Source organism: Bemisia tabaci, chromosome 4 (genome assembly GCF_918797505.1).
Source record: "Bemisia tabaci chromosome 4, PGI_BMITA_v3".
Taxonomy (NCBI): domain Eukaryota; kingdom Metazoa; phylum Arthropoda; class Insecta; order Hemiptera; family Aleyrodidae; genus Bemisia; species Bemisia tabaci.
Window position 1 is genome coordinate 40123504 of NC_092796.1, and position 20700 is coordinate 40144203.

The window sequence follows — 20700 nt, forward strand, 5'->3', positions numbered from 1 at the left end:
CATCCGCGGGCCACCGTCATCCCGTGACCACCTCTCTTTCCTCTATGGATCAGCTGAGGCCGAGCTGATAAAAATTGATTCGTGTGTGATTGTGGTTGTTTGGATTACCGTTCTTCATTTTTTATCAGTGTAATCCAATTCATCTTCGCGGATATCCTCTATTTTATTTCCCTAACATTAAATTTTAACCATGGTCAAGAAATCATGGGCTCCATTGCTTCAGTGTTACAATGGAATTGTGAAAAGTGTTCTTCCATAAATCCCACTGAACGGTCATCGTGCATTCGATGTGGAGAGCTCAGAAGTGTAAACCATGTCATAACTGCACCAGAAAACCCGATCAAAGCATTAGATCCCAAATTATCCGACCCTCAGAGTTGCAAATTCTCCACTGTCTTAACTGATTGTGATAACTTACTGTCGTCACTATACAGGTACTACTATAACTAAGTACTCTTACCAGTAATTGCCCTCAGCGCATAGCAACCGATCTGTTGGTGGAGTAAATTTAACTCATGGTTTTTAACAAATGTAATTCTTTCTTAGCATCACGTATGGGATGTTGTTTATATTTCATTATCAATTAATTTAGTCGCTCATGCGAAGGAATTCATGATAAACTTACTTACCATGTCAGATTTTAAGCTTGACAATTCTGAGATTTTGAGGCTCTAACTATACTCTAGTGATCCATGTGCAATATCTTCTTGAGGATTTAAATGTTGCTATGAGTGCAAGATTGTAATTTTGTAGCTTACAAATCCTACATAGCATGTTTTGCAAGTTTCAATTTCGTAAATTTCCTGCCCTATATTATGAGGAAACTCCATTAATTCACCGTACTTATGACTTCAACTGATTAAATTCTGTTGAGAAATCAGATGAACCCAGAAAACAGTTATTCTCTCAGAGATAAGTGATAATTGGTTTCCTTCTTTCCCCTCTATCTTGTATAGTAACTTACCTAGTCACACAAAAATGCTGTACGTACCTACTTGACGAAAATGGTATAGGTATTCTCTGCCCCGTAACAATCAAAATGCACAACGATTTGTAATGAAAGACAAGAGAAAGTCAAGGGGATGGAGAATCCAATCCAATGGCCAGGGGAAGAAAAAAAAAATTGCAAAACACTTTGAGCTTTATTCATGGCCAAGTAATCATGAATCTTATTCAGAGTAATTTAAAAAAATTGATCAACGGAAGGTAGATTCATGTCTCAAAGAGTGCCCTAAAGTTTGTAAAGAAGGTCAGGAGCATGGTTGAAAAAATGTAAAGGATCGATATCAATTATCAATGGATGAAAATTTTTTACCTTATTTTTTGGCCAATTAATTCTTAAATTTAATCATGCACCCTCAAGGCATGGATCTATTTTGATGTGCTTTTTTTTAAGTACCCCAACTAAAGCTCACAATTGAGGAACTTGGAGGAAAAGGCGCACAAGTGCAGTTTTTCATATAGCAAAAAATATGTGTTTAAAGTTTCGAAATCACATGGATCCTTTTGGCAAAAAAAAAGTTCAAACTGACTATTTGATGCTTAAAATGAAAATTTGGGATTCATCTCAAAATATGCATCAAGACTAGTTTTATTTGAAACCATTAACATATCAATTTTTTCAAAAACTGCACCTATGCGGCTTGTCCTCCAAGCCCCTCAATTAATCATTTCCAAGTGTTGATGCATTAAACTGATAATCTGCATCCTAAAATTCAACAGTATCCCAGTGCAGTAGCCCTGTCCTATACCTGAAAGTCTTTTTTTTAATCCGTAACTTAAAAGAAACTTTCAACTTGCATTTTACCTCAGACAATTATCGATCGTACGGATTTGAGGTTTGCCCCTTTGCTTCTCTTGTTTCACCACTTTGTGCCCGAAAGTTTTTACTAGTGAGGTTCAAGAAATTTCAATCACATCGTTTTTTTCTCACCTGTTTCAGGCAAAGTTCCAATCAGCATGTAAAAGCTACATGTGGGAGCCTCACGGACATAAGCCGATTAAACTCGAACATAGCAACTGATCCAATCAAAAAAAGTAGGTTTGGCAGCTCAGAGAATTTTACTCTCTCCTGGAAGTGTCATTGTGGTTTAACGCATTCAAGCCACACTGGTCAGTGCTTTGTTTGCCACCAAAAAGTAATGGCTGCAGAGGAGAGGGCGCAAAATTCATATGTGGTAAATATGGACGCTCAAGAATGGTGCTTGGAAGATCAGCCGCGCGTTTTGAAAGAACAGAATCCGTTTTCTGAGGTCTGTATTGGTACATATTACTTATTGAAACATTTTTAAAATCCTTGTTCACCGGAGCAGAAATTTTGATGCATCAATGCATTATAAACTTCTCATTTAAATTGGCCAATAAAAAAATATCCACCTTAACTAACAGCAAAGTCACTTAAGATCACATTGACAATTTTAAGGAGAATTTGTGATTTGATTTCACGTTGCTCTCTTTCCTTTCACGTTTTTTTCTTCTTTTTTTATAACCTAAAGTGAAGAATGCGTCAAAACTTCCTGTGAATATCTCCTATTTTGCAAATGCCTGCACTCACAATTTTTCAAGCACAATGTTATCTAATTTTGTATAACAAATGAAATCTGAGAGAAGATCAGAAAAAATTTTGTGATTCAGTTACAGTCTTTTTGAAATTGGTAAGCTTATCCACATCCTTAATTCTGCTCACATGGATAGGCAAATAAACCTTTAAATCTTGGAGGTGCGGAGAACTTGGGTACCATTGAGATCAAAATCCTCAAGAAGTCTGAGTTTTGCATGATGTTTTCATTCACACACACTCACCATCTCCATTTCTCTTTCTATTGCAGGTGCCAACTAAAAATTTGTGTGTTCTACACAGTGTCAAGACAGACTCTCTTGTCAACCGATCACCAAAGAGGCAGTATTTTTCAACATCAATCTATGACAAGGTCAAAACAAAAGTGAGTCGGTCATTGTCCAACAGTGCTGTATTAAGATCTAAGTGGAACTCGGAAAATAAGGATTACAGCTATAGCTACGAAACTTTGCAACGACCCAAAAGCCTCATGATTCCTGCATCATTAAATCACAGAGATTCTCTATCGGAAGAAAACAAAGGACTGCGTCAGTGCTCAACCTTCTCAGCCTCCTCACCCAGTAATCATCAAAACTGGGTCTGTCAGCGCTGTACTCTAGTCAATTCTGTAGTCAACTCTAGGTGCGAAGTTTGCGACTCACCGCGCAAACTATCATTTCCTCAATCCTCAGAGCGTAATGTTATTATCTCAGTTCCTTATTGGGACCGTCATCATTCTGCATTCAATGATGGAGCAGACTCATCATTATACCTAAGATCTGAAAACTTTGCAGAATCCAACTCTGAAAATACAAGTAATCGATGGAAAAACTCCTCTGTGTCCAGTTTACCAGATGAAATTAATTTCAGAATTTCAAGCGTTGATGTTTCAAGCTCCAATCCAATTTTATCACGAAACAAGACACGATACTCTTTCATTGGCTTTGAGCCTTCACCCAACTCAAAAGTGCCATTTTCCAAACCTTACAATATAAATAAAGACTCAGATCAGGTTCCAAGCAATGCAATAGATAGGAATATCCTGTTGAGTAAAACTGAATCTGAACGCATGTGGACTTGTATAAAATGTTCATTTGCTTACAATATGATGCAAGCAAACCTTTGTGATATTTGTTGCTCACCAAGATCACCACCTAGTCTTACAGAACCCAGTTTAATAACTGTGAGGGAGGACACACGTCGTTCTGCGCCAGGAGATAAGTCAAACGAAAACTTTGATGTTAGAATCTCGGAAGATATTGGTCATGCTAGAAATCCTAGCAACATTAATTTTGTTCAAGATTCCTCAGATCAAGGTGCTGGAAGCACGGGTGACAATATCAGCTCCATCAGAAACTCGGTGAATAATCATGAAAACATGGTCAGAGGTTCAGATAGAGGTGACACTGTTTTAAGTAGCGCTGTCAACAATAATATTAATTTTTTCCAAAGCTCTCTTCGTGATGTTACTGATCTCAGTTTTAGACGCTGGAGCCATGATGCCCCTAGTTCTGAGTCTGAATGGACGTGCAAGAAATGCACTTTGGTCAACTCGGCTAATGCTATGGCTTGCATCGTTTGCGGAGGCTCAAAGTTACGCAGCATAAGCTTGGTTCAGGATGCAACTCTGCGTAAGGGTGAGTTCTGGATTTGCTCCAGTTGTACGCTGAAGAACCTGATGTCTTCCGATTGTTGTTTGGCATGCAAACACCCAGTCAACATGGTCACTCCCACACAAAGAAGTTCCTCTCCTAATGACTGGAGTTCAAACTCAGCCCAAGGGAGTAATCTTGGCGCCATTCCAAAACAGCAGCATGTTCGGAGATCGAACAGTGCTGTAAGTAGACGCTCAAGTGGAAATATGATGAACCACATGCCAAATCAGGTTTCATCAAATCTTGGCTCTGAAAACCAACATGCGCTTTTGAATCAAGTGGGTCATGCTCCCCAGAACCAGTTGAGTCAAGCTTCAGTAAATTTCAAGTTCTCCAACTTGAAGTGGGAATGTCGAATGTGCACATATGAAAACTCCTTTGAAGCAATAACCTGTGACATGTGTCAAAGCTCCAAGTGCCTATCTTCATCTGCTAAAGCAAGCACAGCTCAGTTGAGCAATCAAGTTGCATCGCATCGAAATGTCTCCGAGCAGAGAGTGGTTGCACGAGGTGCAAACTTTTTTAACCATTTGAAACAAGAAAGTGAGCTTATGGATGATTTGCGAATGATCGAAGAAACTGAAGCTTTGGAAAAATGGAACCAAATTGTCTCGTTTTGTAAAGTGGTAAGGACTGTTTTCTTTCTTTTCTAGAGTACCTAGTAATAGCACATTAAGTGTACACAGCTTGAACTACTGTTGTTGCCAAATGGATAGATTTTTGAATTTATCAATTTTAGTTTTCAATTTATTCTGGCTACCTTTGGTACTTTATTTCTTTTTTAAAATTTCAGTTTATTCTTTTTCATTTTGATTATCAAAGCTAAGATTTCAACTGGCCTTCTCAAGTGGTACACAATAAAGTACAGGTAAATGATCATTTTACAGCTTCAAGAACTCACTATGTCCCTCTTTTTTTCTCTTTCTCCTTGTATCTTTCAGAATGATGAGCCTTTCGTAGATGACTCTTTTCCACCAGACCTTAAATCTCTGTACTACAATCCTCCGACAATCAAAGACAACCATGTAGTCAAGTGGTTGAGACCACATCAGATCCAAATGGATGGTGATTCCGATCTCGACTGGACCATTTTTCGGACTCCACTTCCATCGGATATCTCTCAAGGTCCGTGTAATATCAAAAAATATTTGTCCTTCGTACATTTACTTACTTATTTATTAATTCATTTTTGATGAGGTTACCTGAAACTGTCTTTAATAAACATTTGGGATCCATACTCTAACTTCATAATGCGTTAAGCTATCGAAAGGTGGGCCCCATAATTATTCTAAAACTTAAGTCATTAGATTTAGATTTCCCAATGTTACATATGTTACCTGTGGATAGCTATTTTGTCATTACTATCTTTACTTAACTAGGTATTAAACCTGAATCAAAACGTACTTACAACGATGAAGTGAGCAATGTTTCTGTTTATCATTTCGTGTTATATCCAGCTTTTTGGCCATTATAGTCTTATCAGTAAAAAATTAAGGGTGCCCCTGGTTCACATTACTTGTATCAGGCTTTTTTCTCAGTTATTTTAGATTAGACAAGGACGTTGCTGTTGGAAATTGTCAAGAAGGAATCCAAACTTCATCAGCTCGAAGCCTGCATGTAAAAAGTGAAGGTCCTTGGCAAAAGTATGGAATCGTTCCTTCAAAATCAGAAAGTTCAAAAAATTCTAAACCAAATCGACACCGTAAAGTTCAAAATCAACCCATCCAGATCCAAGTTATTGACCCCTTAAGGTGGGGGAAAGAGCCCTCTTTACATAATGCTAGGTTGCTGAATTAACCTAGAGGCTGGTTAAAAAATATGTTTTCCCAAGTAATCAACCCCAAGGCATTTGAAATTGACTGTCCTGTGTGCTTGTGGAACTTTGCTGATGGGGCACAGGGAACCCTAAACTCGGAAATTCAAAAAGTTTAAGATCCCCCTGTACCCCATCAGCAGAGCTTCAGGGGCCCCCAAGACCGTCAAAGTGGGATTCTTTGGGGTTGAACATTTAAAAAAAACACCTTTCCTCCGAGCCTTTAAGTCAATTTAGGGACTTTGTATTTTTTGTAGTAGGGGCTTATTGTCAGTTGTCCGCCTTCAGAGATCAATATTTTGGGCTCAGTGGTATCAGTGGAGGTTACAATTTTCAGCACTGTTTGATTCTTATAGATGAATTTCATAAATATGCAGAACCATGACTTTTAAAATCGGGACCCCCATTTTATCCCCCAAGAGATGCCGGTGTACTGCGAGACCATGGAATTGGGATTCTTTAAGTTTGGTTCCTGACTTGATCCTGTGGTTGACAATCCAGTGCAGTCTAAAATAACCAAGAAAACAGCTTATACAACGGATAGTGCTGACTCTCGAAGGCTGTAACAAGATTGCATTTGTTGTAGATTGTAATCATTATCTTAAGTTTTTGTTATTGTTCGGAATTGATGATGTAACTTCTTTTTTGACCAGGCATCCTAGGGAACTGTTGGCTTCTTAGCGCTCTGGCTGTGTTGGCGGAATGTGAGGATCTTGTGAAGAAAGTCATGGTGAAGAGGGAAGTTTGTGCAGAAGGTGTCTATCAGGTGCGGCTGTGCAAAGATGGACGATGGACGACAGTATTAATTGATGACCTACTGCCTTGCGATAAGCGAGGACATCTTGTCTACTCCCAAGTAAGAACCATTTGTCTAAAATAAATCAGTTCAATTCGTTGCCTCAACTTTGCTTTACCATGCCATCTTGAAATATGCAAAACCCATATTTCTTGTTTTTCAGTAAACTAAAATAATTGCAACCTCAACATCCGTGACTTTTTGCAGTAATAGAGATCCTTATGACCTAAAAGCTGAAAATACTTTCACTCTGGTAGTTACTGAAGTAAATTATGGAAATCACAGAAATGAGAAAGGTTTTATCCTTATAATGTACCAAACCCATGATTGTTTAATTTGTTAAAATACCTTTTAGTATTTGAAGTAGGTGAATATTCCCCATTTTATTTTATTATTGGGCCAGCCAGCAACATGTATCATTTTACGATGAATATCTGTACAAAAAATTCTGCGGAAGAAGTAACTAAATATTTCAATCCCAACCAAAGCTGACATTCGTTGGAAGTTGAGTTGTTTTAGGCACTAGTTTGAGAGAAAACGCCTCCAGAACAGCTTGTCTTATTTATTGGAGTAGTTAAGAATACCCATCTTCAATTTCTTTTTCAGGCAAAAAGGAAACAATTGTGGGTGCCTCTGATTGAAAAAGCGGTGGCCAAAATCCATGGTTGCTACGAAGGTTTGGTGTCTGGCAGGGCTATAGAAGGCCTCTCAACCCTAACAGGTTTTTAACTTTTTTCTTCACTTACTCTCCGATTTTCTCTTTTTAATATTGAGGGCTTAGTTGGCTCGCTCATCTTTTATAATAGTGCAATATCTAGAGTAAAACTAAAATATATTTTTCTATTGCCACGCCTGAATTTCCTGTAGCATTTCTTACAGAACATCAGAATGTACATATGGAGTCATGTTTCCTTATAGAAATGCGCTTCTTCTTTTTTTTTTTTTTTTTTTTTTTTTTGGCAATCATGAATTTGTGAAAATAATATCGAGTTTCATTCAAATGCCTGAATATCTATGTTCTTCAAGAAATGTTTATGAGCCTCATCAATTAGGCTACAGCTGTTTCAGTATGCTACCATGCTAAGGAAGAATGTTGTAATCAGATGCCTTCAGACCTTACCAAATTTCCTTTGATGAAATACGAATCTGTAAATATTTTTCCTCCAATTTTATAGAGAATTTTATTCGCAATTAGATCTAAGTCATCTGAAAATTCCAAGAGAAAATGTTCAGAACTCTCCTTAAAAATGAACATTTTATCAGAGGAAATTTGGCAACCTATAAATGTTTATATGAAGTTTTTCCTTAGCATGGCAGTATGGCCGTGTCTTATGGTAGCTCAGAAGTTAAATAGCCAGTTTTTAAATTAAAAACTTTTAAAACGGCATCGTAACTCCTGTCTATTCTATCTTATTAATGACTTTTTCAGATTTCCTGCATGAAAATAGCTACCTTCATCCATAGTTTAGTAAAGTTCTTTCTATTTATTGATCAAGTAACACCTAAATGATGGATCTGTTTGTCTAAGAAATTCGACTTGCATGCCTTAGCACTTAGTTTTATCAAGAGATGAATCTGAAATTAAAAGTAAACAATGTTCTAGGTGCACCTTGTGAGAGTGTTTCTCTACAACCCTCTTCATTACCATCAGAGGATGAGCTGGATAAAGACCTAATTTGGGCTCAGCTTTTATCCTCACGCCTAGCTCGCTATTTGATGGGAGCTTCGTGCGGTGGTGGTAACATGAGAGTTGATGAAGAAGAGTACCAACGCAAAGGGCTGAGGCCAAGGTAAGTCCTCTTGCTGTGACATGCCATCCTTTTGCTGCCATTTTGAACAGCAGATCCCTATTTTAATTCGGTCGTAGATCGCCGTTTTCGCTGATTTTATTTTTTTTTTGTGCTCTCTGAAGAAGGATCATGACATGGGGGCCTTTTTCCGAAATTTTCAAGTTGGCCCTTATCCCTAGCCCTGAGGGGGGCAGAGAATCACAACCCTCTCAAAAAAGTATTCCAACTTTTATTTGAAGAAGTATTGTGCAAATGACGAGTGAATATCTGCAACACTAACATGTATCCATCCATACTTTATTGCCACTATTTGGAGTGTTCGGAGTGTGTTGAAAACTCAAGCACCAATAATTTTACCTAATTCAATAAAGCTCTTTTAAATCATTTTCTTCCACAAATTGAGGTCTCTTCCCTCGTGAAAGGTCACAATTTTATGATTATTTGATTGATATTTTTTGTCCAGTTAAAAGGATTAATTATTTTTACTTTTATTGTAACAGTGAAACTGCAAAAATGCGTTTCTTGGTTGCAATGTCTCAGAATCTCTGCGCCTATTTTATTTTTTGAAAGAAGACAGAACCAACTTTATGGCTAGACATTTTTACAGAATATTCTTCTTGTCAAAAAAAAAGAATTATCAAAGTTTTCAAGAGAAGATGTTAGGTAGTTTTCCGCATAGGAAGTAAAGTATGACAGGAAGTCTGCAATACCACAAACCGAAATACTTATTTCTGCAGTTTCATCATCGAAATGGTTGTTAAGTTTTTATCAGTTACATTTTACCCTTGACTGGGATATCTATATTGGGTGTTACACTGTATATCATTTTTTACTTTGATTTTTAGGCACGCTTACTCTGTCTTGGATGTTCGTGACTTATCTAATGGAGTGAGGCTGGTGCGACTAAGGAATCCTTGGGGCTGTTATTCATGGAAAGGAGACTGGTCCGATGAGTCAGATCTCTGGACTCCTGAACTGAGAGACTTGCTCATGCCGCATGGTGCCTCTGACGGTGTTTTCTGGATTTCATTCGATGATGTTTTAAAGTGAGTCTTCTTAAACTCTCTTCAACCAGTCAGCTTGCAGAAAATGTGCCTTTTATCATTTACTTTTTGTACACACTACTGTTTTTCTTTCATACACACACAGAGAGGCCATTCATGACTTGTTGTGACACAGGTAACTTAAAATCGCCAAAAATGGATCTTGTTCGTTTTTGCAGACTGCCAATCAATTACTAATCTATGTCGGAAAACATTATGTGTGTTTTTTGAATCACCCTTGATTCTAAGGAGATCAGTCAATAAAATTACGTTATTGCTTTCAGGTATTTTGACTGTATTGACATATGCAAAGTGCATCGTCAAGGATGGAGCGAAGTTAGACTGAGAGGAATTTTACCACCCCTGTCATCCGTTGATCATCTGTCTTGTGTTCTGCTTACTGTTTTTGAGCCAACTGAAGCAGAATTCACCCTCTTCCAGGAAGGACAGAGGTAAGTTTATGTGCAACTATCCAGAATAATGTTTATCCTTTCAACCAAGTTAGGTATCAAAAGAAAAAACAAGTTGTCTCACTGCTTTTATTTTTATTCCAGCTCATGCACTGTCAATACTAGGTAGGTAGCCATCTCCTGCTCTTCAATTGAATTAACTCTCGCTGAAACTGTAGTGTAGATTTTTTTTTTCCAATTTTGAGTTTTTTGGTTTTTAGTACTGTTGAAGATGTAAAGTATAAAAGTGGTGCAAGGACTTCTATTAGGATGAAGGAAGCCTTATGGTGGGTGTTTGCACAAGCCAATTCAATCATAGCGTGAAGTAAATATTATTGAGTAAATTATTGAAACAAAACATGAACTAGCTTTATTTTTGCAACACAGAAATGCACTAGGTGCCTGAATAATAATGTGTACAGTGCATGTGGTAAATACACTGCATATGGCATTATCATTGTATCATTTACTGTTGGAGGCTACTGAGCACACATGGAGAGGAACTTTTTTCATCCTTTTCCTTATGAGAGATTAATCAAATTATTCATTTTCAGGAAAGGGTGTTTTGTTAAGAACTAATTTAATACCAAAACCTAAGTAACTCATGTCATGAGGAACTAATCCTATCCTGTCTACTATTTTTAGAAATTCAGCAAAGTCAGAACGAAGTCAACTGGACCTATGCGTGGTTGTTCTAAGAGCACGAAGTGCTGCTACCCCTGAAGTTGGACGGTTGGTGGAGCATAGCAAACGACAGGTCCGCGGATTTGTTGGCTGTCACAAAATGCTCGAAAGGGATTTATATATTCTCGTCTGTCTTGCTTTCAATCACTGGCACACAGGTAATTTTTCATTCTGCAAAGTTTACAATGTATTAAGAAACTATGATACTCTTCACAGAGAGGTATAGAGGGGTATATCCCAATACAGGGCATAAAGTTAAATTTTAGTCTTATAATTCTTGGTCTTGAACATGCCTGTTAAAAACGTTCAATGGGTCCGTGGTACCCACTTTTTTTATCATCCTCTGAAAGTACGGAGGGAACCAAGCTCCTAGGAATTTTTTCAGATTTTTTTAAACCGTGAGTGGCCAAGAAACCCGTTTTTGAGTATGCCAAAAATAGGACCTATTTGAAACAGTAATTTTGTGGAGCGCTGATGACAGCCAGACAGGGGAAACGGCATTTACTGATTGACTGAATTCTTATTCAGGTATTATCGTGCCATGTGAAACTTGACCATCTGCTTTTGATTGTTCGGGTTTTGATTAGATTTTTCTCCGTATTTTTTTAACTTTTCAATAAACTATTTGGCTTTTTCACGAAATTTTACATTCAATAAACTATATTACAACCCTGCAAAAATTCCTTCTCACTGACCCGTAGTTTTTTTTTTTTTTTTAAATTATATTCCTTGAACCCCAAACAATAAATATTTAGAACATTGGGTTAGTTTCATATTTTTGGTGTTTTTTTTATGTACAGAATCCTGTAAAATACTTTGCTAAGTGCTTCTACTTATTTCTCGATTTTAAGTTTTACTTCATTGGAATCACTTTTTCTTAGGACGGTGATGTATGATGTAAACATGAAGTGTGTAGTATGAAGTATGTATGATGAAATCATGAATGATTGTATTCAGTTTTTGGCTTTTTTCAATTCTATTTCCCCTCTTTTTTTCTTTTTATTTAATGATGCGCACAATGGTTTTTTACTCTTTCTAGGCATCAGTGACCCTGCAAATTATCCCGCCTACGTTTTGGCGATTCACAGTTCAAAGCGACTGCTGGTTGAACAGATCTCACCTCCTGCATACATACTTGCCGATGCAATTATCAGTCTCACTCTTGCAAAAGGACAGAGACATGAAGTAAGTGAGGATGTATTTTTAAAGTTTATTTTACAAGGAGACTGCTTCTATCAGGGTTTCTATTACTGGGAAAGCAGGAAAACCTATTGAATTCAATGACGTGGAAAAACACAGGGAAAACCCGGGGAATTCGACGTTAACCTTTAATATTTGCTTTTTCAAGTAGTGATAGTAAAGTCGGCTAAGATTTTTGCAAGTCAAAGGTAGATTTTTTTTAGTCGTCAGTGACCAAAGTATTGGCAAAGTGGTTAAGTTACTCTTCTGCGATGGATGAGTTTTAGTAGAGAATTATTTTCTGCAAACACTGCACGGAAAATACAGGTATTTTGAAAAATTGATAAAAATAGTCTATTGGTAGCTCAGATTTCTTTAAAATGTTGGGAATTATTAGTGTTTGAGGAACTGCACAACCTAGTAAAATCAGATTCTGTTTCCAAACTAAATTGCTCTGTTGAATTTTTGAAAATTTTGACTTGTTTTAGAAAAAAGTCGATTCCATTGAGTCAAGGCGCAATTGTAAGCAATATGACATACATTGCTCATCAAAGTTACATGTATAACACGATTTTTGCAACAAAAATTATTAAATTTAACTCTTAACGAAGGTATCAAGGTTTTCCAATGCGTAAATTCTAACTTCCCACTCATGGAAAAAATCGGTATCAACTTGAGTTGAGTCGCACACTAAACAGCACTGTAACAATATATGGGATTTATAAATGTGGCAACTTCAATCTAGGCGCTTTAGCTCAGCTGTTGGACAATGTTCACACTTTTATGAATAACACAAGGCAGGGAAAAAACACTGCCTGCGGCTTGATTGTTGAATCGATATCAAATTACCTTGATCGATAAAAAGCATTGCTAAGATAGGGATTTATCGATCAGGATCATCCGACAATTCAACAATCGACCCGCATGTTATGTAGCCTGCCAAAACTGTTATGTGCAATTTCATGCTTGTAGACTTAAAATTTTGTAAGACGTATAATTTCTTTTGCACGAATCGTGTTCTACATGAAACTTTGAAGAAGAAACATGTATCAGAATGCTTAAAGGATCCCGCACACCTCTTATGGGAAGCTGCACCATGACGGATTGCCCTCTGACTTATGTCATTCGATTCTCCTCAAGATGCTGATCAAAAGTTATGTTTGCGCCAACTTTCTACGATGCACCGTTTTCGCCAAAAACCTAAGAGAAGATTCAATTATTCGGCGACTATGAATGAAAAAGAACAAAGCATTTGAGGACAGGTCCAATGTAAATAAGGTAAAACTGTAACACGTGTCCGTCTTCTTATCTGTACCTGCCGACTCAGGGGCTATCTCCCTCCCGCACTCGCTCGGTAGACGTTCAGACTTTCCTGTTCTTATGCTCCTCAAGAATCTGATTTGGATGGTCGAGCAAAACGGCGAGCGGAATCCATAAGACTGCCGCTCAGTGCGGGAGTTCCCCTGATTTGTTCACTCGAGTACTGAAATGAGGAATCTTTCTGGCTTTTTATCGCCGAAAAATTGAATCTTCTCTTAGGTTTTTTGCGAAAACGGTGCATCGTAGAAAGTTGGCACAATTATAACTTTTGATCAACATTTTGAGGAGAATCAAATGACATAAGTCAGAAGGCAATCCGTCATGGTGCAGCTTCCCATAAGAGGTATGCGGGGTCCTTTGCACCTTGTCAAGTGGTCTATGGCAAGCATACAGTGCATGAGAGACGCAGTATGCCTGACCATGGTAATTTTGGGGGGGGGGGGGGTCATCCCCGATAGGAGGTGTCATAATGAGTTTGCTCATTATTTAATCTGCAGAATCTGCATCTCATCTTCCAAGCTAATATGAAAATCGTAGTAATTGTCAGGATGATTTTTTCTTGGTTACTATATTTCAGCAACGTCCTTTTTCTAGTTTCAAACTTTTACAGATAGTCAGGGCTTTTAGGATCTCTATAGATTTACCGACCTGGCAGGGACTAATAAGCTTTGAGGAAGTTGAAAATATGGTGGATAGTATGGGCAGTCTTTTTTCCAGTTCCAAACATTAGTAATGCTGATAATCTCCTACAAAATTACATTTTAAGCTTCAAAATATTTTCCATTTTAATTTCCTTCTGCTGTAATTTTTTCAGGGCCGAGAAGGAATGACTGCGTATTACCTAACCAAAGGATGGGCTGGTTTGGTTGTGATGGTTGAGAATCGTCATGAAAATCGATGGATTCATATCAAATGTGATTGTCAAGAGAGTTACAATGTCGTTTCTACTCGAGGAGAGCTAAAAACAGTCGACTCGGTGCCTCCTTTGCACAGGTACGTTCTGGAAAAAGATGCTCAACTTTCTGAGCAACATCTCATAGTGCTGTATAAGGAAGAGGTGATTGCCCTTGATGAAGTCAAAAAATCTCAGAATGGAATATTCATCCACATTTATAGGAATTTCATTATTTACTGTGATCTGTAAAACTTTACCTTCCTCTCTCTTCCCTTCACACAAGCGACCATCAATGAATAAACTCGGAAAATATGTGTCTTTAATTGCAACACTCCAGATTTTCTCACAACTGGCGCTTGTGATACTTTGGCCATGACCATTTCATCTCTTCCTTAGAAATCTAATCAGCATAATGTCATGCCAATTTCCATTGACTTTTTCTTCTGTTTGAAAAATATTCTGTGAAAATTTTGAGGAATGCACTTGTCTCGTATTCCTTTGAAACTTGAAACAGGGATAGAAATTTTGAAATACTGCAACGGAGGTATGTGATTTAAACTTAGTCATTGACATCTTGTCATTTTTATGGTCTAAAAACCCAAGTGCCCAAGAAATTTCAGTAAAATCTACATCCTTTCATGTGAAGCATTATTTGCTGGTCCCAAAAAAATCATCAAATCAAAGTCTTTTGCTCAACAGTGCAAAGCTAAGTGGTTTTGCAAATCAAACCTATAATCGTCCTGACCTTAGAGTCTCATCTTCTTCTTCATCAAACTCTCTTTCATAACAGCCAATTCCTCTAAAAGAACTCCCGTCACAAACAGAAATGCAGAAAGTTCTTTTTTCCATTTTTCAAATAGACCAGTAGATTATGTACGAATTTAAGCATTCTGATACATGTTTCTTAACTAGAATTTCACGTAGAACATGATTTTGCAAATCGACTCTTAACTTTGTAAGATATTAACGTTTTTATTTTATATTGGTCATGGGAAATTGGAATTCCCTGCTCACAAGAAAAACAATTCTCTGCATGAGTCAAATCGCCCACTACAGTGATTTTGACAGGCTTCTCAATCAAGCATTGTTCCTCTCCCATCCTGTGTCATGTGAAGTTAGAACAACTTGCTATTGCTGAACCAAAACCTCAAGATTGAGGTTGTCATATTTTCATCATAGAGACCTTCATGGTAACGTTTAGTGTGATATTCAACTCAAGTAGATTATTGTTTTTTCCTGGAGCGGGAAGTTTTAATTTATGCCTTAAAAACATTATAATCTTGGTTAGGAGTTAATTTTATTAATTGTCATCGTGTGAATCATGTTCTGCGAAAAGCTTTGGTAAAGAACCAGGTATCAAAATGCTTAAAACCATAACTTGTTTACTAGTCTATTAGCCTTCCCAGTTTAAAAACACATTTTTCCCAAAATTTCCAAAGGGATGACTTTTTTTTTTTTTTGTTAATTATCTATAAATTGCTTTGATTTTACAATACCATGGGTTTTCCATTTTGATTTTTCAAAAAAAAAAAAAAAAAACTCGCACTATTTAAGCTATGGCATACTGGCAGCTTTCCATTTTTCACACAACTGCAGTCGCAAAGCTGAAATTTCTTTCCACCTCCGGTCATAATTTTTTTTAAACTTTAAATTTGTCCGGAGTTGAAGGACCAAAAAAAGAGCAACTTTATGTGGGTCAAGGAATACTATTTGATATTCATCCTTTTTCTGTTATATTTAAATGTGTATTCTTCATTTTTTCAGACAAGTACTCATTGTTCTAACACAGCTTGATGGGTCTGGAAGCTTCTCAATTGCTCATCGTCTTACACATCGGTTAGCCAGCTCTGCGCGTCTCCATGACTGGGGCCCCGTGGGTAGCTCACACTGTCCTCCCATCGATAAACAAGTGGAAGGACTCCATCATCCTCGACTCATCACTTAAAAAGTCCATTTCCACAATTTGTCTCGATGTACTTTTCATATTTGTCACAATTTTTGGCAAGTGACTTTTGAATGGCTGAACCAATTCAGCAGTAATTTTCGTATTTTTATCTTACTTCTTTTTGTCTTTGGTGTACCTTGATTTCAGTGGTTTTTTACTTATTTATTTTTTTTAAAATGCTGTTATAGTGAGAGGTTTTATTGGTTTTTAATACCTACAGGTACATGGAAGTGAATCGAAATGCAGTTTTCTCTTTTTGTTTTTTTTATAATTAAAATAACATCAGGGATTCAGATAAAGTTGGTTGGAATATTTCCAAATGTAAAATCATCATCCTCTACATAACAAGAGAGGCGGTAATCAGATTCAAATACTAGATTTGTGGCAGATAAGTCACGATTGGGGTTTAACTTGTTTTTTCAAAGGAAAATGTTGGGTGTATGCTCATTATTTTGTATGTTCCCTGTCAAATATTGATTTGAAAGGTGAAGAGGTTGAAAATTTGTTGACAACAATTCATCAGGATTCTGTTGAAAGAGGAAGAAATTGTCGTTAGCTGTAGTTTTCAACAAAATCTCTGAAAGACATCAAGGTACAAAATCCAGGTGTTGTAACAAAATGCAACTCCAACATTACAATTGAGCCAAGAATTGTGTCATTATATTATTCAGCATCAGCTTATACGAGTATATGATTGATTGAGCACTGGATTTAAAAGAACCTCATTTTTAGACCATAAAGTTTTAAATATTTTAATTGACAATAACCGAGACCTTACTAATTCACAAAGAATGCAAAATAGAATCATACAAGTATATTTTATAATGCTATGCATGGCTGGTGAGTCATGGCTGGTTTTTGTCCTGCCCCCATCATCATGAAATTACGCAAGAGAGGATCTGCAGCCATTCTCATCTTGTCAGCAAATTTTTATCAATGTTTGAAGACTCATTACAGCATCACTAAATTGATTTTTTGTACAAACAATAAATTCAAAAACATGAAATATGAAACGCTTTTTATGATTCACAAAAACTTTCAAGATTCTTGCCGCACAGCTACGCTTTCTTTGCCAGGAGTCCTAGTGATATTTCTTTCTTGCCCTTTTCTAAATTAGTCATTATAGTTGGATTGGATGGAAAGATAGGAGTTTTAACACTAGGAAGACGTGTAAAAACCGATTTAATGCAGGAAACTTCATGAAAATTTCTCCCCTGATGAGAATTATACATAACTTATGAATGCGCTGTGTAAGTTCAAAATTGTCATGCAAGAGACTAATTTTAAGACTTTTTAAGTGGCTCATGAAACCGAATCTCCTTCAAAATGTAAGAGGAATAAAAATGAATCCACAAAACGTCTCTTCACCAAAAATTCCTCAGCTTGTACTCTTTTATTTATAAACATTTTTCGTTTATTTCTGCTTGTCTCTTTATGTTTTAGTGTGTTTAAGTTTCAGTTTAATGCCTCACTCTGTACATTTGGCATTGCTGGTCCCTTGGAATAGCGTTTTTTATTTTTTGTCTCAGGCACCGATTTCCTCTGTGACTGTGACATGACCACACACTGGCAGTGCAAAACAAATGGATATTAATGAACTGAAACTTGCGAAAAATGAAGACATCCAAAAACCTAATTTTTCTGGAGAAGGTGAAAATTGTTGGAAAGACTAATTGTAACAGAACCCGGAACCACTTTCTATCATGGAAGACCTCCTCTCATTAACATGATAACCAGTGTCCCTGAAAAATTTGAACCAGTTCTCAGACATGGAACTCTCTCTCTTCAATTTGTATTTACGTCCTTTCAGCATAAAAAGTTCTGCCCCCTCCGCAAGTGAGAGGGGATAAAAATTTCCTTATCGTGGATGCTTGGTGGGCTTCTGCCCACCACCAACAATATTTCACTTCACTTCCTTAATTTTGAATTCATGGATTGTTCCTGCTCCTCTCAGTGTAGATGTATTCACCTTAAAAATGTCAAAACTTTGATTATGAAAAAGTTGGACTTTTGCCTTATTCGTCAATCTAAATTCAAATGTCTGTTTGTTTTTATCTGCTAAAAAGCTGTTGAGCAATACGTGTCTATGACTTGCTCATCAGCAAGCGGGCAGTATAGTTTCACAAGAGGAAAATCATCTCTAGGGTTTCATGCCCCAACCATCACAAGGGTCTTAGAACCCGCTCTTAAGGTGAGCCACGTCAAGTCATCGAAACGATGATCAGGAAGGATTTTGGAAAGTCTTATAGTTCCTACAGTATTATGCTTTTGTACCTCTCGGGCTGAGATCTCGTTCGCTATTTTTTTTGTTTTACTTTAAGTTTTAGTTCATTTTTTGTTATCTTATTTTATAATTTAATTTAATTTTCTTTGGTTTTTTTAAAGCTCCTTGTCAAACGATTTGTAAGTTCAGTACATTCATTTTTCAATTTGTCTGTGATATCTGCTAGATTTTTGGAAATTTTAAAATATCGACTTCTTGTTCAAAGTCTTTTTAGTGTGTAACCTCATATGGTTAGCACTGGGAGAATTCTTCTTATTGATTTGTTGAGCTGAATTTTTAAACCGACTGCCTAAACATTTTTCTTTGTCACATTTCATGAAAAGATGTGGATTTAAAATAAAAAAATAAAAACAAATTGAGTCCGGTATATAATCACTGCCAGGAAAAATTTCTCACTGTTGTAAGTACATCTTTAATGTATTTTTCTTTAATATCTAATTTCTTTTTTTATGACGGGTTAAAATTTCAATCGCTATAACAATTATTTTACTACAGCACTGGCACTTAAAAAACAGGGGAAAAAAGGAAGGACCTAAAAGTTCCAAAAATTTGCTTTAGTGTTTATTTCGCCATTTTTGTGGTTAGTTTGCATTAAAAAATCACCGATTGTTTTTTATTTCAACAGCTTTTTGAAATCGGTTGGAAAGTGCTGTATTATATTTGAAACCAGTAACGGCAATGTCATTTTTCAAAGTTACCAACATTACAATTATGATGACTTAGTTTTTATGAAGTCAACATAAATGAGAAATCCTCATACTCAAAGTATACTTATACCCCTGTGCTTCCCCCCCCCCCCTCTCAATTCATTAAGAGCTTTATAATTTTGTAAGTATGCCTTAAAATTTTTATCACATGTAATTAAAATGAGTGAAACCCATGTGGGTTTTCTCTTTTCTTTTCCTTTATTAGGCCCACGGTCACCTACTTTTTTTTTAACTATTTAAACCACAGGCAGAATTCATAAATAATATAACAAGTTTTTAATTCGTTTTCTTTCTTTTTTTTACATTTCTGAAAGTCTGTAAAAATTAATGTTCTAGCTAAATATAATCAATTATTTCTTTGATGTCAAATCCGAAAATCTTGTTTGTTAATGCATCCTGTACACACTATTCCGTATTTGATACATACCTAGCCATAATTTATTTCCGTAAATTTATTCTTTACTTGATTTTGATAAGTATTCAAATCTCAGTTGTCTCTTTCAATAAGATGCTCTCTTGTATCAGTCATTTAGTGCGTGATTTTTTATTGTTTGAAATTAAAGCTTACTGAATAAAGAACACAATCTCAATAAATCTCCTCTTGTTTTGTGAAAAGCTGTGAGCCAAAGTAATATCGACGGCATAAGTCCACAATCACATATCTCGTTTGTGGTGTTTGAAAATCTCCGCCTCTATGTTATTTTTTTAAAGGAGAGCAAATTGACATCATTCCTTGAAGTTTATGCAGAATTTTCCTCGCACAGAGAAGAAAATTCACAGCAGTTTTAAAGAAATGCCGTTGAGTAGTTTTTCGTTTAAAAAATAAAGTATGACGGGAAGTCTGCGACATTGCAAACCGAGTTTTGTGATTGCCGACTTACACCGTCGATATGAGGTTACAATTTTTGAACGTTGCATAATAGCGCCAATATCATTGAATATTCTTAAAGCAACGGTGAGACTGTAAAAACGCTTATCTCTGTTTCTAATGCTGCAGATTTCCTGTCATAGATTATTTTTTAAATTGAAAAATACCACCTGTTATTTCTGGAAAAGTTCCCTAAATTATTTTTCTCTGTGGGAAGAATAATTTGTTAGCTCTCCTTTGACAAAATTGAATAAAAGCGGAGACTTTGAGATATTGCAAATGAGGAATGTGTTTTTGCAGTCACCTTTTCGATATACTGCAGTATGTACCAAAAGCAGCCATTGTTTGTCTGAACTTTATGCGCAATTCTTATAGAATAGGAAATATTTTCATCAAGTTCAAAATCATTAATCAAGTCCACTTTAATTTGATGGAAACTGTAAGAGGTCCCTCCCTATTAGAGATTTTTCACTTCAGATTCTGATTCAATGCAGATAAATGCTGTCAACCTGAGCCAGAAACTGTTTTTCTCCTCAAAGCCCGTCAGGAAATTGGCACTCTTTCAAAAAGCATATCTCAATTTCCTGTGAATTGTACAGAATTGAAATGGATTTTTTCTCCTCATATCTGGATTGCAACCTTCGTAAAAGTTCTGTGCATGGGTGCAGCAAAAAATTGTTTCTCAAAGGGGGATTACAAACCATAATCTTTGCAG

At 36.5% G+C, this 20700-nt stretch overlaps 1 protein-coding gene across 1 annotated transcript; it reads left to right on the forward strand.

Annotated features, from left to right (window-relative positions):
- The first annotated feature begins 51 nt into the window (after nucleotides 1-51).
- sol (small optic lobes) lies at nucleotides 52-19711 on the forward strand. The gene is made up of 13 exons (XM_072299848.1): nucleotides 52-434; nucleotides 1943-2252; nucleotides 2829-4838; nucleotides 5154-5337; nucleotides 6679-6881; nucleotides 7428-7542; nucleotides 8425-8611; nucleotides 9457-9657; nucleotides 9939-10106; nucleotides 10749-10945; nucleotides 11827-11972; nucleotides 14101-14279; nucleotides 15946-19711. Exons 1-13 carry the CDS (start codon nucleotides 205-207, stop codon nucleotides 16124-16126), a joined length of 4311 nt encoding a protein of 1436 aa, XP_072155949.1. The 5' UTR covers nucleotides 52-204; the 3' UTR covers nucleotides 16127-19711.
- The last annotated feature ends 989 nt before the right edge of the window (nucleotides 19712-20700 follow it).